The following is a 12,757-nucleotide window of genomic DNA, read 5'->3' as shown; positions in this document are numbered from 1 at the left end:
CCAAAGTGAGATCACCACTTGGTAAAAAGGGTCTCAGGTAATAACAGGGTAACAGGAGGAACAAGGAAATTTCACTAAGGTAAATACATGATATGGTGATTGGTGGAGTAGGAAGGTAGGTTGGAGACATCTAATGGGCAATGGAAGGATGGACACATCTGCTGGGCTGGATAGTGGGGGAAGGGTTGCATGTGAGTTTCTCTGTCCTGTGTTGTCCCCTCCCCCACACTCAAGAACCTTTGGTGTCTGTACTAAAGCTCTGTGATGTGGGCCTGGAACTCTAGTTTAGAACACGTATTCTCAATGTGCAGCTGCTGGGTACTGCATTTCCATTGAGGTGAATCATCTTTGTCTGAGAAGCCTTACTGCACCATGGCTGAACTCCAATTAAACTTGCTAGGTCTTCCCATCCTTGCCTTCCTGTGTGGTGTGGGGCTCCTTCTGATGCTGTGCTACCTAAAGAGGAAACCGTATTTACCAATATTTTGGAAACAGAGAGATGTCAATCAGGTAAGTAAAGCAGAGTCCCTCACAGATATTACATCTTTCTTTTCAAATAGATGAACTCAAAGCCATCAACTTCCAAATGATGCTTTTGCTGAATCTTACAAGTTTTAAGTTGTATTTTATTTTATTTTATTTTATTTTATTTTATTTTATTTTATTTTATTTTATTTTATTTTATTTTATTTTATTTAAGTAGGCTCTATGCTCAGTGTGGAGCCCAGCACAGGGCTTAAACTCATAAACCTGAGATCAAGACCTGAGCTGAGACCAAGAGCCAGATGTTTCACCAACTGAGCCACCTAGGCTCCCCTTAAGTTGTATTTTATTTATTTTTTTTTAAGATTATTTATTTATTTATTTATTTGACAGACAGAGAGGGAGAGCACAAGTTGGGGGAGCAGCAGAGAAAGAGGGAGAAGCAAGCTCTCCACCAAGCAGAGAGCCTGACATGGGGCTCAATCCCAGGAACCTGGGATCATGACTTGAGCCAAAGGCAGACACTTAACCAACTGAGCCACCCAGTTGCCCCCCACCCTTTAAGTTGTATTTATTTATTTATTTATTTATTTATTTGACAGAGATAGTGACAGCCAGCAAGAGAGGGAACACAAGCAGGGTGAGTGGGAGAGGAAGAAGCAGGCTCATAGCAGAGGAGCCTGATGTGGGGCTCGATCCCATAACGCCGGGATCACTCCCTGAGCCGAAGGCAGACGCTTAACCGCTGTGCCACCCAGGCGCCCCCCTTTAAGTTGTATTTTAATTTCCATTTGGTTAAAAAATTTTTTTTTTCTCTTGAGTGTCCTTCCTTGACCCGTGTATTGGTAGTGTGTTATTTAATCTATTCTAAACATTTTGGGATTTCCAGCTATCTTTCTGTAGTTGATTTCTAGTTTAATTCTGCTATGGTCTGAAAACATACTTTGTGTGATTTCTGTTTTATATTTGTTAAGGTGTGTTTTGTGGCCCTAAATGTGGTCCATCTTAGTGAATGTTCCATGTGAGCTTGAGAAGAATGTGTATTCTGTGGCTGGATGAGGTATTCTATAAATGTCAATTAGATCAAGTTGATTGATGGTGTTGTTTGGGTCAACCACGTCTTTACTGGTTTTCTGCCTGCTGAATATGCCCATTTCTGACAGAGGGCTGTTGAAATCTCCAACAATAACAGTGGATTCATCCATTTTTTTCTTGCAATTCTACCAGTTTTTGCCTCACATACTTTGACACTATGTTGTTACATGTGTACATGTTAAGGAATGTTGTGTCTTCTTAGAGAATTGACCTCTTTGTTGTTATGTAATGCTCCTCTTTACCCTTGATAATTTTCCTTGTTGTGAAGTCTGCTTTGTCTAAAATAATACAGTTACTCCTGTTTCCTTTGGTTAGTGTTAGCATGGTACATTTTTCTCTGTCCCTTTGCTTTCAATCTATCTGTATCTTTATATTTAAAGTGGGGATTTTATAGACAACCTATAATTGGGTCCTGTCTCCTCTTTTAATTGGTGAATTTAGACCACTTCCATTTAGTGATTTTTTAAATATAGTTGGATTAATATCTCTACCTGGTCTGTCCTGTTTACTATTCATTATACCTATCCTTCCCCTCTTTTTCTGCTTTTTCTGGTTTTAAACAAGCATTATATATAATTCCATTTCCTCACTTGTGTTACCATATCAATTATTCTTTCTTTAAAAATATTTTAGTGGTTGTCCTAGAATTTGTAATATACATTTACAACTACTCTAAGTCCACTGTCATATAATGCTATACCACTCCATGTGTACTGCAGGATTGTCCAATTCTTCCTGTCCCTTGTAACACTGATGCCATTCATTTCACTTATCCATATACTACAATCACCCAACAGATTATCATTATTATTATTAGGTCAATTGAGAATATGATGAATGAAAGTTTTATTTTCATTCATTCCTTCTCTTGCTTTCCTTTATGTAGATCGGAGTTATTTTCCTTCTACCCAAATAACTTCTTTAAACATTTATTGCAGGGCAGGGCTGTTCCTGATAAATTCCCTGTTTTTATTTGTCCGAGTTTTTCTCTTTCACTTTTGTAGGATAATTTCACTAGATATAAAATTTTGAATTGGTGGTTTTTTTCTTTCAACTCTAAGTATTTCACTCTAATCTCTTACTTGCATGGTTCATGATAATAAGTCATAATTCTTATGTTTTTTTCTGCTAGAGGTAAGGTTTTTATTTTCCTCTGGATTCTTTCAAAATTTTATCTTCTGTTTTCCCACAGTTTGAATATGATATGTCCAGGTATAGACTTTTTTAGTTTTTTCCTGCTTGCTGTACTCTGAACTTCCACAATGTATGGTTAATCTGTCATTAATTTTGGAAAATCCTTGGCCATTATTATTACTTCAAACATTTTTTCTGTTCTTCTTCCCCTTCTGGTATTCCAATTACACATTTGTTACACATTTTGAAACACAGTTCTTGGATAACACAGATTTTAGCATTAAAAAATTCTTTTTCTCTTTGTATTTCAGTTTGAAAAGTTTCTAGTGACATTTATGCAAACTCATTTATTCTTTCCTTGACCGTATGCAACCTACAGATGAGTCAATCAAAGGCATTCTTCATTTGTCATAGTGCTTTTGGTTTCTAACATTCTTTTTCTTTCCTAGAATTTCCCTCTTTCTGCTAACATTCCTCATCTGTTTTTGTATGTTGTCTACCTTTGCATTAGAGCCCTTAACACAACAATAATGGTTATTTTAAATTCCATGTATGAGAATTCTGGAATCTGCATCATATCTGAATGTGCACCTGATACTTGGTTTGTCTATTCAGATTGCTTTTTTTTGCCTTTTAGCATGCCTTGTAATTTTTCTTTGAAAGCCAAACATGATGTATTGGATAATAGGAACTGAAGTAAACAGACCTTTAATGTGAAGTCTTATGTTAATCTGGTTAGGTGTTGGGCTGTGTTTAATATTTACTGTAGCTATACATGTCAGAGGCTTCAGTTTCCTCTAGTGTCCCTGTTCTTGTCTCCCCTAGTGTCTTTAAGTTTCCCTAAATCTCCCTAAATAAAGCCTATACCTTGCAGCTTTTTTAGCTATGATCCTGTTACTACACTGGAGCCCAGTAAATACTGTAGTAACGTGTTGGGGAGGGGATATGATTAAACATTAGTGTTTTAATGGGCTTATGTCCCCGGATTGTGATGTTCACAAGTGTTTCAAAGGTGTTTTGTTCTGTTCCACTCTATAGATGAGACAGGAAGTCTAGAGGGGGCTGCTGTAGTTGGGTAATTTACCTTCTCCCATGTGGCATAAGGCTCTGGTAGGCTTTTCCCCTCTGAGTATGCTCTGTTACAGAGAAAACTCTGGGAATATGTCACAATGCTTTCAAAATGGTTATCTTTCTCTCCAATCCTACACTTCCCTGCCAGAAACATGAGCATTTTTTTTTTTGTAGCTCTTTACTATGAAAACCAGGCGGGTTTTCTGGTAATAAAACCCATAAATAAGTGGGGGCCCCCATTAGATTGTGACCACAGGAAATTCTCACTCTCATGCTAGCCCATATGCATCCTCCAGCAATTTGTCAAAGTATCTATTTAAGTGTTTCCTACCAGGAGAGCAGGGTTGAGCCTCCAGTGGCTTCTGTTCCAGGTAAGCTAATCTTAACATGATTTTCTGCATTGACACTTTCTGAAGATTTGGGTTAGTGGTTTTCCACTATGGTTCCAAGAACAGTCATTGATTTTTAGTCTATTCAGTTTTTTGCTTCTTTCACAGATTGAAGTGATGACTCCCAGGCTTTTTAAATGTTAGAGCTAGAAACAGAAGTTGCCCTTCAGAGAATGGTTCTTTATTTTATTGTTTCTCTTCCCACATTTCTAAATGAGTTTGGTAGGGTCAGAGAAACACTTAAAATGGGAAGTCTAAGAGAACAGACATTCACTCCTCTAGGAGAAGAGGCCTGGCAGGGGTAAAGGTTAAGAAAGGACTAAGGTTTCTAGTTGTAACTCACAGTCTATCTGGGTATGGTGGCAGGTCTTGGATAAAATCCCAAACACAGGGATTCTGCAGTCCTGGATCGGGTTATTTAGAGAACATGGGATCTGTGTAAGAGAACAAAGTTTCCCAGCACTTGAGTCACATTCCCATGTCAAGCATCACTCGATCAAGCCTTCCTTTGTGTTGGGCTGATCAGGAAAATAGTGTTGAGCCTCTGAGAAGACACTGGGGTCTGAGGTATGTCCTAAGATATAGGGTCCTACCTGAGGGAGCACAGATGTGACTGTCAGGCTTCAATTTCTATGTCCTCATTGAACAAAGGACTTCTGACTGAGAATATCAACTGTGGGCCTCACAGACAAAACCCTCCTTTGTGTTTTTCAAAGAAGTAAGTATTGACAACATTTTATCACCTTAAAAATTGATAAAAGCAAGGAACACAAAGTTCTCCATTTCTGACGGAAGAGTAAGAGATGAGTCCCAACCAGTCATTCTTTTATTTTTGTTCTAGCGTCGGGGCAGAGCCAAGAGGAGGAGGAAAGGTGGGACTCTGAAAGGTAAGGTTCTGCCTATTTCACCTGAGCTCTCCAAGGGTGACCCTTCCTCTCCTTTCCATGAGGGCCCAGGGCCATGATCTCTGAGGATGTCAGCTGCTAGATACAGTCCCTCTTAGAAAACAGAGGCCTCAGAGGAGAGGCTCATGGAAAGGCAGTCAGAGCACAAAACCCTTCTCAGATTCCCTGCTCTGCCTATCCCTGAGCATGAAGCAGTGTTGGGCCTGGGCAATGGGTGTTGCCCAATAGGTGGCCGTGTGAGATGTCAAGAGTCAGAACTTCTGTGTCCTGACTTTGTGAAGGACTTGTGACATCATGGATACTCAGCTTCCTCTTTGAGGTAACCATTGACCTATGTTCCTCATAGGGTGGTTTTCAGTATCACAAGGGATAGATAATACATACAAAAACCCATTGTGAATGATAAAACAATATGTCTTGTTATTATTATCATTGATCATGTGACCTTATATCCTAATTCTTGGAGCTCTGCAAGTCCAATATATCAAGGTTATCACTTAAAGGACACTCTATTCAGCCTCTTATAAGATCTCTTGCTTCTATCTTCATTGCTTTTTTTGTTTCCCAGGTAGGAGAACTTGCCAGAGTGAAATAGAGGAGGCAAGAAAGGTGCTTTCTCTTCTGCAAAGGTGACTAAAAATTACCTTCTTTCCTGTACCCCCCTTTTAAGCAGAGTCTATGAATTTCTAGGGCCTCAGGGAAGCCTGGGATTGACATGGGATGGAAAATCCTCAGTTAGAATGTGAAAGTCTTAGGGATTTGGGTGGGTGGGTGGGGGTTAACTTTGCCAGACCTGCCAGGGTCACATATGTTTGTTCTGGTCCTAGCTGCAGCTTTGTACCTCCTGTCTCCTGCAGCCCTCTAGGCCGGCATCATCATATCAACCACTTTCGTCAACTGTTATGTCCAGACCCCTTCTGTGAGGTGTGTAATAGCACAACTGCTGAGGTCAATCGGCTGCTGTTCCCAGAGGCCCTAGAAGATGCTACTTCCTCTGTGATCCCCTTGGTTTCCACAGCTCCTGTGACTGACTCATCATTCACTTCATCCCCTGACTCCTCAGAAGTCCCTCCAGGAGACCTAATACCAGCCCCTTTGACTGAGCCTTTCCCGCCACCCCCCTCCATCTTCTCACCTAACCCAATGACCCCTTTGGCTGACTTTTTCTTACCCTCACCCGCCAGTCACTCCCTGCCACTAGAGCCAAAAGCCTTGGATTCTGAATTCCCAGTGAGCCATTCCATACCCCAACCCCTTGCCTTTCCCCCTCTCCTACTACATGACATTCAGAAAGGGGATCCTGTTGTCCAACCAGAGGCCACTCTACCTGTGAGTACTGTCTCCCCTCTTGACCCCACCATTTCACAAGAGAGCAACCTCTTACCAACTCTGTCCCATACAAGGGATCCCATTGATTCATTTGTTTGTATTCATGAACAGCCAACCCTGTCTGTTTCACCACCATCAGACTGCACTTTAACTGTGACTCAATCTAAATCAATTTCCATCTCATTGAAGTCTGTTCCTGAGAAGTCATCTCCAGAGAGCCTTGGTGGGTTGTCCACTTATGTTCCAACAATCAGAGGTAGTGACTGTTCAAGCCCATCAATTTCAGAATTCTCCTGTTGGCAGGCTCATGCCAAGAACATGTTCCTCCCCCCATTATCACACTCTGATTTTCAGCAAGAGCAAGTTTACCTCCATTTACCAGAAACCTATGTCTGGAGAGACTCTGCTACTAAGCACAAGGAGGCCAGTGGGCTTTCTTTCCCTGGCCCTAACTTCCAGGCACTCTTGGAGAGACAAATGAAAAAGAGAATGGCTTTCCAGATTTTGGAGAAGAAAGTAAAAGAGGAGGGGCCATTTTCCAAACAAATATGGTCAGAAAACCGATGGACATCCTTAGGGAATTCACTGCAGCCATTTGATGTACAGGTCACCACAGCCCCCAAAACTGGCTGGGACACTGAAGGCAAACCAGAGCAGCTGCGTATTTATCAGCAGCTCCTCTGTGTCAAGTCTTTGGGGGAAAACTTGCATCAGAAATATAGGCAGCTCTTCTGGGGTCTTCCCTCTTTGCACAGTGAGTCCTTAGTAGCCACTCTCCTGTTTTCTAGTAGTACTTCCCCACTAGAGTCTCATTTTGTCTTATTCAATGGAATTCATAATACCTCTGCAGTCAAAATGCAAGATCAAGCATCTCCACCACTTCCTCATTCCCATTCCCTTCCTCTCCCCAGTGTACATCCCCAACCCTTGCCTCAAACCCTGTCCCAATCTCAGCCCCTACCTTTCACTCAGGTGAATACCCAGGCCCACTTTCAATCCTGCCTCCCAATCATACCATCTTCTTCTTCATCCCAGATTAGGGACTGTGGAGTGTCTTTCCATAGATCCAAGAATGAGTCAGACTCTCATATCCCAACTGAAAATCAACACCTGGAATGGCATGTGTTACAGAAGCAACAGGAAAGTTTGTGGGGTTTAGTCCCTGTGTTCCAGAAATCTCAAGAAACCATTTATCCTCGAGCTCCCAACCTTCCATTGGTTAGCCAGTCATCCCATGCCTATGTACCAGTCTCCATCCTTCCTGGCCATTTTCATATCACCTGTGAACCCCAGGAGACAATGGAGTTACACAGTCCAAGGAAGATAATTCCACGCTGGTGTCTCCATGACTATAGAAATGTAGAGTCCCTAGCACTGATGGAACCTCAGTGTAAATTAACAGAAATCTCTCAGCAAAAAGGCAGACATGTTCACTCACAATTCTCTGAGCTTCAGGGCCATAGTAGCAAGGATCTAGCAAAGATTGAATTGAGTCTCCCAGGAAGTTTCCATGAGAGGGTCCCAATAAATTTCCAGCTAAGGAAGGATATGAGGAGGAATCTTGGGTATATCCTAGAGAAGAGCCCAGAAGACAGCCCACAAAGGGTCTCAGAATGCTACCTAGTAAAGGGTCTGAGAGCTGCCTTGGAGACAAGTAACTGTGTGTGTCATTCAAGGAATTACTCAGGGAATGAATTATTAAATGTCTCAAGGAAGGACACGGACCAAAATCAAACGAAAGGCATTCTTAGATTACACATGAGCAAGAAGTTTTGGCAGATCACTGCGGGTAGGATTCCTATAGGTGTGTGTGATTCATGGCTGGCTGATGACAATACATTGTCTTTTTCTAGGAGTTCCCAGACTGCTATGGAAAACACAAATTCAAAAAAGAATATTGTGGGTAGGGTTTACTGCCAGATCACCACTCCAGATCTTTCTTTTCTTGATCCCAATACACGACAGGTGCTAGAGGCCCATATTATAAGATTTCGCATGAGTCAGAGGTGGGGTCTACCACTCAGGGTTCTTGAATCCATAAAATTCTATATGTTGAGAGAAGCCAAAACATGGCCTCTTCCCCAATTTGACATTCCTTCCTCAGCCATGCATCTTTCTGGGGTGGATTCCAAAGCTGAGTTTTTAAAACCACTTGAGGGAAGCTCTAAAATTTTTTTGGGAGACAGGGTGAGAACAACAAATTCAGTCCCCATACTGGATTGTCCTCTTCCTGCTATGTCATCTGTGGACAATGAAGGACAGGGGGTCCTGAAGGTATCACACTCTGACACTGACCATAAGCCTGTAGAGTGTATCCAGATAGCTGAGTGTGGCAGCCAGACTTTTCAGCCCCTTACACACAGCATCAGAGCTCAAATCAGACCCAGTGAGATTGTACCAGACAACACATGTGGCCCAGAGGTTTCCACAAGGCAAGCTGGGGCTGGACGTGAGCCAAGGGATGAGAATGTGAGTTCCAGCAACAGAGTAGAAATGGTTCAGGGCAAAGTGATGGTAGAGAAGAATTTAGAACAGTTTGCCGCGTCCAACCTGTCCAGGGATATATTCGACACCGAGGAGCTCTATACTCTTCAATCCCAATCTTGTGACACCTTGACAACCAGTGAGTTGGGAAGCTCCAAAATGTTAAATGTCAATATGAGTAAGGTGGAAACTGCCCTGGCCACTGAAGATCCCTCAACAAAAATACTGGCTCCCCAGGATTCTAAACTATCAGACCTGAAAGGACAACTCCTTAGTGAGTTAAAGTTTAAATTGGGGAGTGAGGAGCATGACCAGGCTCGAGGATGTCCCACTGACATGCCCTTCACTTCAGATAGCTTGACTTCCAAGGCTTCACTGACTCAGTCCCAGAGTGGCTGCAGCAGGGACATGGAAGCATCCCAGGTGCTGCATGTCCAAGTGGAGGACAGCAGAATTAGCAAGGATCGGCAGCAGGAGTCCTGGGACTCTAAGTTGGCCTTCTGTAAGTGCCAGCCTAAGAATTTCCCACAAAGAAAAAGTGCAAAGAAAGTGAGACCTCAGGATTCCAAAGCAAGAAAATGTAAAAGTGAGGACTCAGGAGTAGGGACATCTGTAGGCAGAAAGGAGAGCCACCGTGTTGAGGACAGAAAATTAGAGAGTCCTTCCCCATTGCTGTCACAGAATGAACAGTTTCCTCCTGAAAGTTACTTCAGAAAAAAGACGAGGCAATTTTTTCAGTGGATCAATTCCAAGAAAAAAATCGCAGGACAGCAGGCAAGTCCCCAGCAAAAAGCCAAGTTCATGTCAACCTTAGGGCAGCATCAAGAGCCAGTTGAAAGTGTGGCTACTTTCATGAGTGACGGGCCTCCTGAAGCTCATAGGCTCATGACTACCATTGGGAAGATTCTAGAAGAGAAGCTGGCATGTAGGTATGGATCTGAGGTCTCAGAGTTAAGCCAGCCGCAGGAAGAAATACAGGCCCAGGGAGGGCCTGGCAAGAGACATCCTTCCAACTATCGGGCTCTCTGTGACCCACAACAAAAGAAACGGGCAAGTATCAAGTCCTGCAGCCAAGAAGCTCTCTGTGCTGACCAGAACCGTCTTACAAGTGTCAGACAGAGCAGAGACAGGGTCAGACATCCCCGGAAAGTTGTGACCTTCAAGGACCAATTATTTAGCCAGAGTCAACCCCCTTCTTCTCTGCCCTCCGGGGAGTCTGTGTCTCATCCAAGCCCCACCTGTGTGCATCAAGTACGCCAGGCCCTTTTGGCCACCAGGGGTGACCCTGATGAAAGTACTGTGTTTAGTGATTTGACTCTTCTACTCAAGCAGAAAATGCTTCTCCAGCACTTCCAGGGAGAAAAATTTCCCTAAAATTCCCTGAAAAATTTCAGTCCTTGTTGAGGAAGCCTCACAGTTTTCATGACAATATATCCTCTAATGAGAACAACCTTCAGCACAACCAAGAATATTAATCCTCCTCAATATAAATGTTTCTTCTAATAAAGAATGGTTTTCTCTGTGTTTCACTGGGACTGGGGTTGGGGCTTGTTCTTAGGGAAAGGAAAAAGTGATTTCAACTCTTACTGATTTCCTCTTTTGGCTTCTACAAGTGCACCGGTCCCTTGTAAGAAGCCAGACAGTGGTCTTCTCAGTTTTATCCTGGGGTCCTTTATTTGACCCTGCTCAGATGTCCTATATTAAAAACATTTAATTTTTTCTTTTTGTAAAAAGTATAAAAAGCTTACTCTGAAAACCTTCAGGCCTTTACAAAGTAAATCCTTAAAGTCTAGAACTTGGTTCAAACTCTCTTTTCATCTGCTCCCAAACTATCTGTAGGGTGGAATGAGTTACTATGTCACCTAGGCCTCACCTCCTGGAGGCTACTCAGAGCTTATTAGGGCCCAATGATACCATTTCAGCAAGACAGTATATGGGATTGTCTTTGAGCATGAAGACAGTACCTCCAGGGATGCTGCAGGGACGTTGTCTTCCTATATGGTGCCTTCCTTCCCAGACATGCAACTTTTACACCAAAGTTACAGTAATTTAGGACTACATTAATTATCTGTTGGTGTGTAATGGATACTACAAAATTTAGTGGCTTAAAAAATACATACTTATTATCTCACGGCTTTTGTGGGTCAGAAATTCACGCGAGGCCTACCTGGATTTTCTGCTTCAAGGCTGCAATTAAGGTGTCAGCTGAAGCTACATTCTCATCTGAAGGGTTGACTGGGAAGGACCAACTCCTGTACTCACTCACACAGGTATTGTCAGGATGCTGTTCCTCAAAGCCTGTTGGACTGAGATCCTCAGTATCTTGCTGGCCTTTAGCTGGAGCTGGCTGGTTCCTTGTCAGGTGGGCTTCTCCAACATGGCAGCTTACTTCACCAAAGCAAGGAGAGAGTTTGCAAACAAGATAGAAGTTACAATCTTTTGTAAACTAATAACAGAAATGACATCCCATTACCTTTCCTTTATCCTATTAGTCAGACCCAAATCAAGTCCAGCTTATGCTCGAGGGGAGGGATAATTACACAAGGGTGTGAACATCAGGAAGTGGGGATTATTGGAATCTTCTTAGAAGTCTTCCTAATGCAAGGGTTTCTTCTTGAACACCCTATTCAGTTTGCTGAAGCTAAAGTAGCCAAAGGTGCTAAGTGGATCTTTGTCCTCATTCATATCCAAGTCATCAAGGTCAAAGGTGTTTAATGGCTAAATGGAGTGGCAGCTGGTAAGTAAACATCAAAGAGCATCCAGAGAAGGAAGGAAAGGCGAAATAGAGAGGTAACGGTAGTAGGGGTTTGTCCTGAATGGTAAAGTAAAATGAGCCTTCAGAACCACCTGACTTACCAGTATTCAGACTTAGAGGGGAGGAAAAAGTAGGTGTAATATGGCTCATCCCAGCTCTACCAGTCTCTTCACTTTGTCCTAGCTCCCAGACCATAGGTCTAAAGAAGTAAGCTTCTGCTCCTGTAGACCTAAACAAGCTTATATAGGAAGCAAACCCTACAGGTTGCAAGGTTTAATTTCTGTTCTTATCAATATATTTAATATAGTACATCCATCATTTCAAATTTAATTCTCATAGCTTGAACATGAGAGAGAATGGGTCACCCAACTAATGGAAAAGCCAAACTAGGGATCTTAGAGCATGTAACTCCCATTTTGAGATATTTTCCATGTATCTATGGCTTGAGAACTTCTAACCAAGGGAGATGTGAAGGCCTAAAGCGGCTGAGTTAATGGCCCAGGGTCACATAGCAAGTCATATCTAATGTCCATTGCTTCCATTCAGAGAAACATTAGATGAGGCCATGAGACAGAATTTGCACACTCAGAATATCTAGGAAGTGATCTGTCCAAATGTCATGGTAACACCATCCATGAGTGATCTCATTTTTTTTCTGCTTCTGGGATTGTTTGCCTTTCTTCCAGATCCCTGTTCTTATGGCAAAGTATCACTATCATAAAAAAGTAAGAAAGTGTACTAGCTGAAAAATGATTGGAGAGATGAGGATCAATTTCTCTAGAAAAAGATGTGCTTTGTGTCCACACTCAGGGATCACAATGTTATGAAATTTCATGAGAGTGTCATTTATGTGATATAGTGTGGTGCCTGAAGAATTGTCGCTAACCTATAATGCAAGGGGAATGGGTTACCTGAATGCTTACAACCTCAATCTTAAACTCTAAACCTAATGTCAGGGTTGACAAATGCACAAATTCATTGGAATCTTGATGTGGATTGATCATGGGGACCCCAGATCCCAGCTTCAGGCATTGTGAATTTCTCTGGTGCCAGTTGGTGCTTAAGGCGATCAGATTCCTTGAGGCAGCCTTCAGAAGGATTAACACACAACT

The 12,757-nt window shown here is 42.4% G+C and overlaps 1 protein-coding gene across 1 annotated transcript; it reads left to right on the top strand.

Moving 5' to 3' along the window:
- The first annotated feature begins 372 nt into the window (after positions 1–372).
- On the top strand, positions 373–10,294 carry LOC123781510 (spermatogenesis-associated protein 31D3-like). The gene is given in 4 exon segments (XM_045781051.2): positions 373–510; positions 5,014–5,059; positions 5,646–5,706; positions 5,935–10,294. Coding segments are annotated over 4 exon segments (4,605 nt in total).
- Positions 10,295–12,757: the final 2,463 nt, after the last annotated feature.

Source organism: Ursus americanus, chromosome 34, assembly GCF_024610735.1.
Source record: "Ursus americanus isolate L20-20 chromosome 34, mUrsAme1.1.p, whole genome shotgun sequence".
Lineage (NCBI taxonomy): Eukaryota > Metazoa > Chordata > Mammalia > Carnivora > Ursidae > Ursus > Ursus americanus.
Note: the sequence above shows the minus strand (reverse complement) of the source record. Positions and strands in the feature narration are given on the sequence as shown.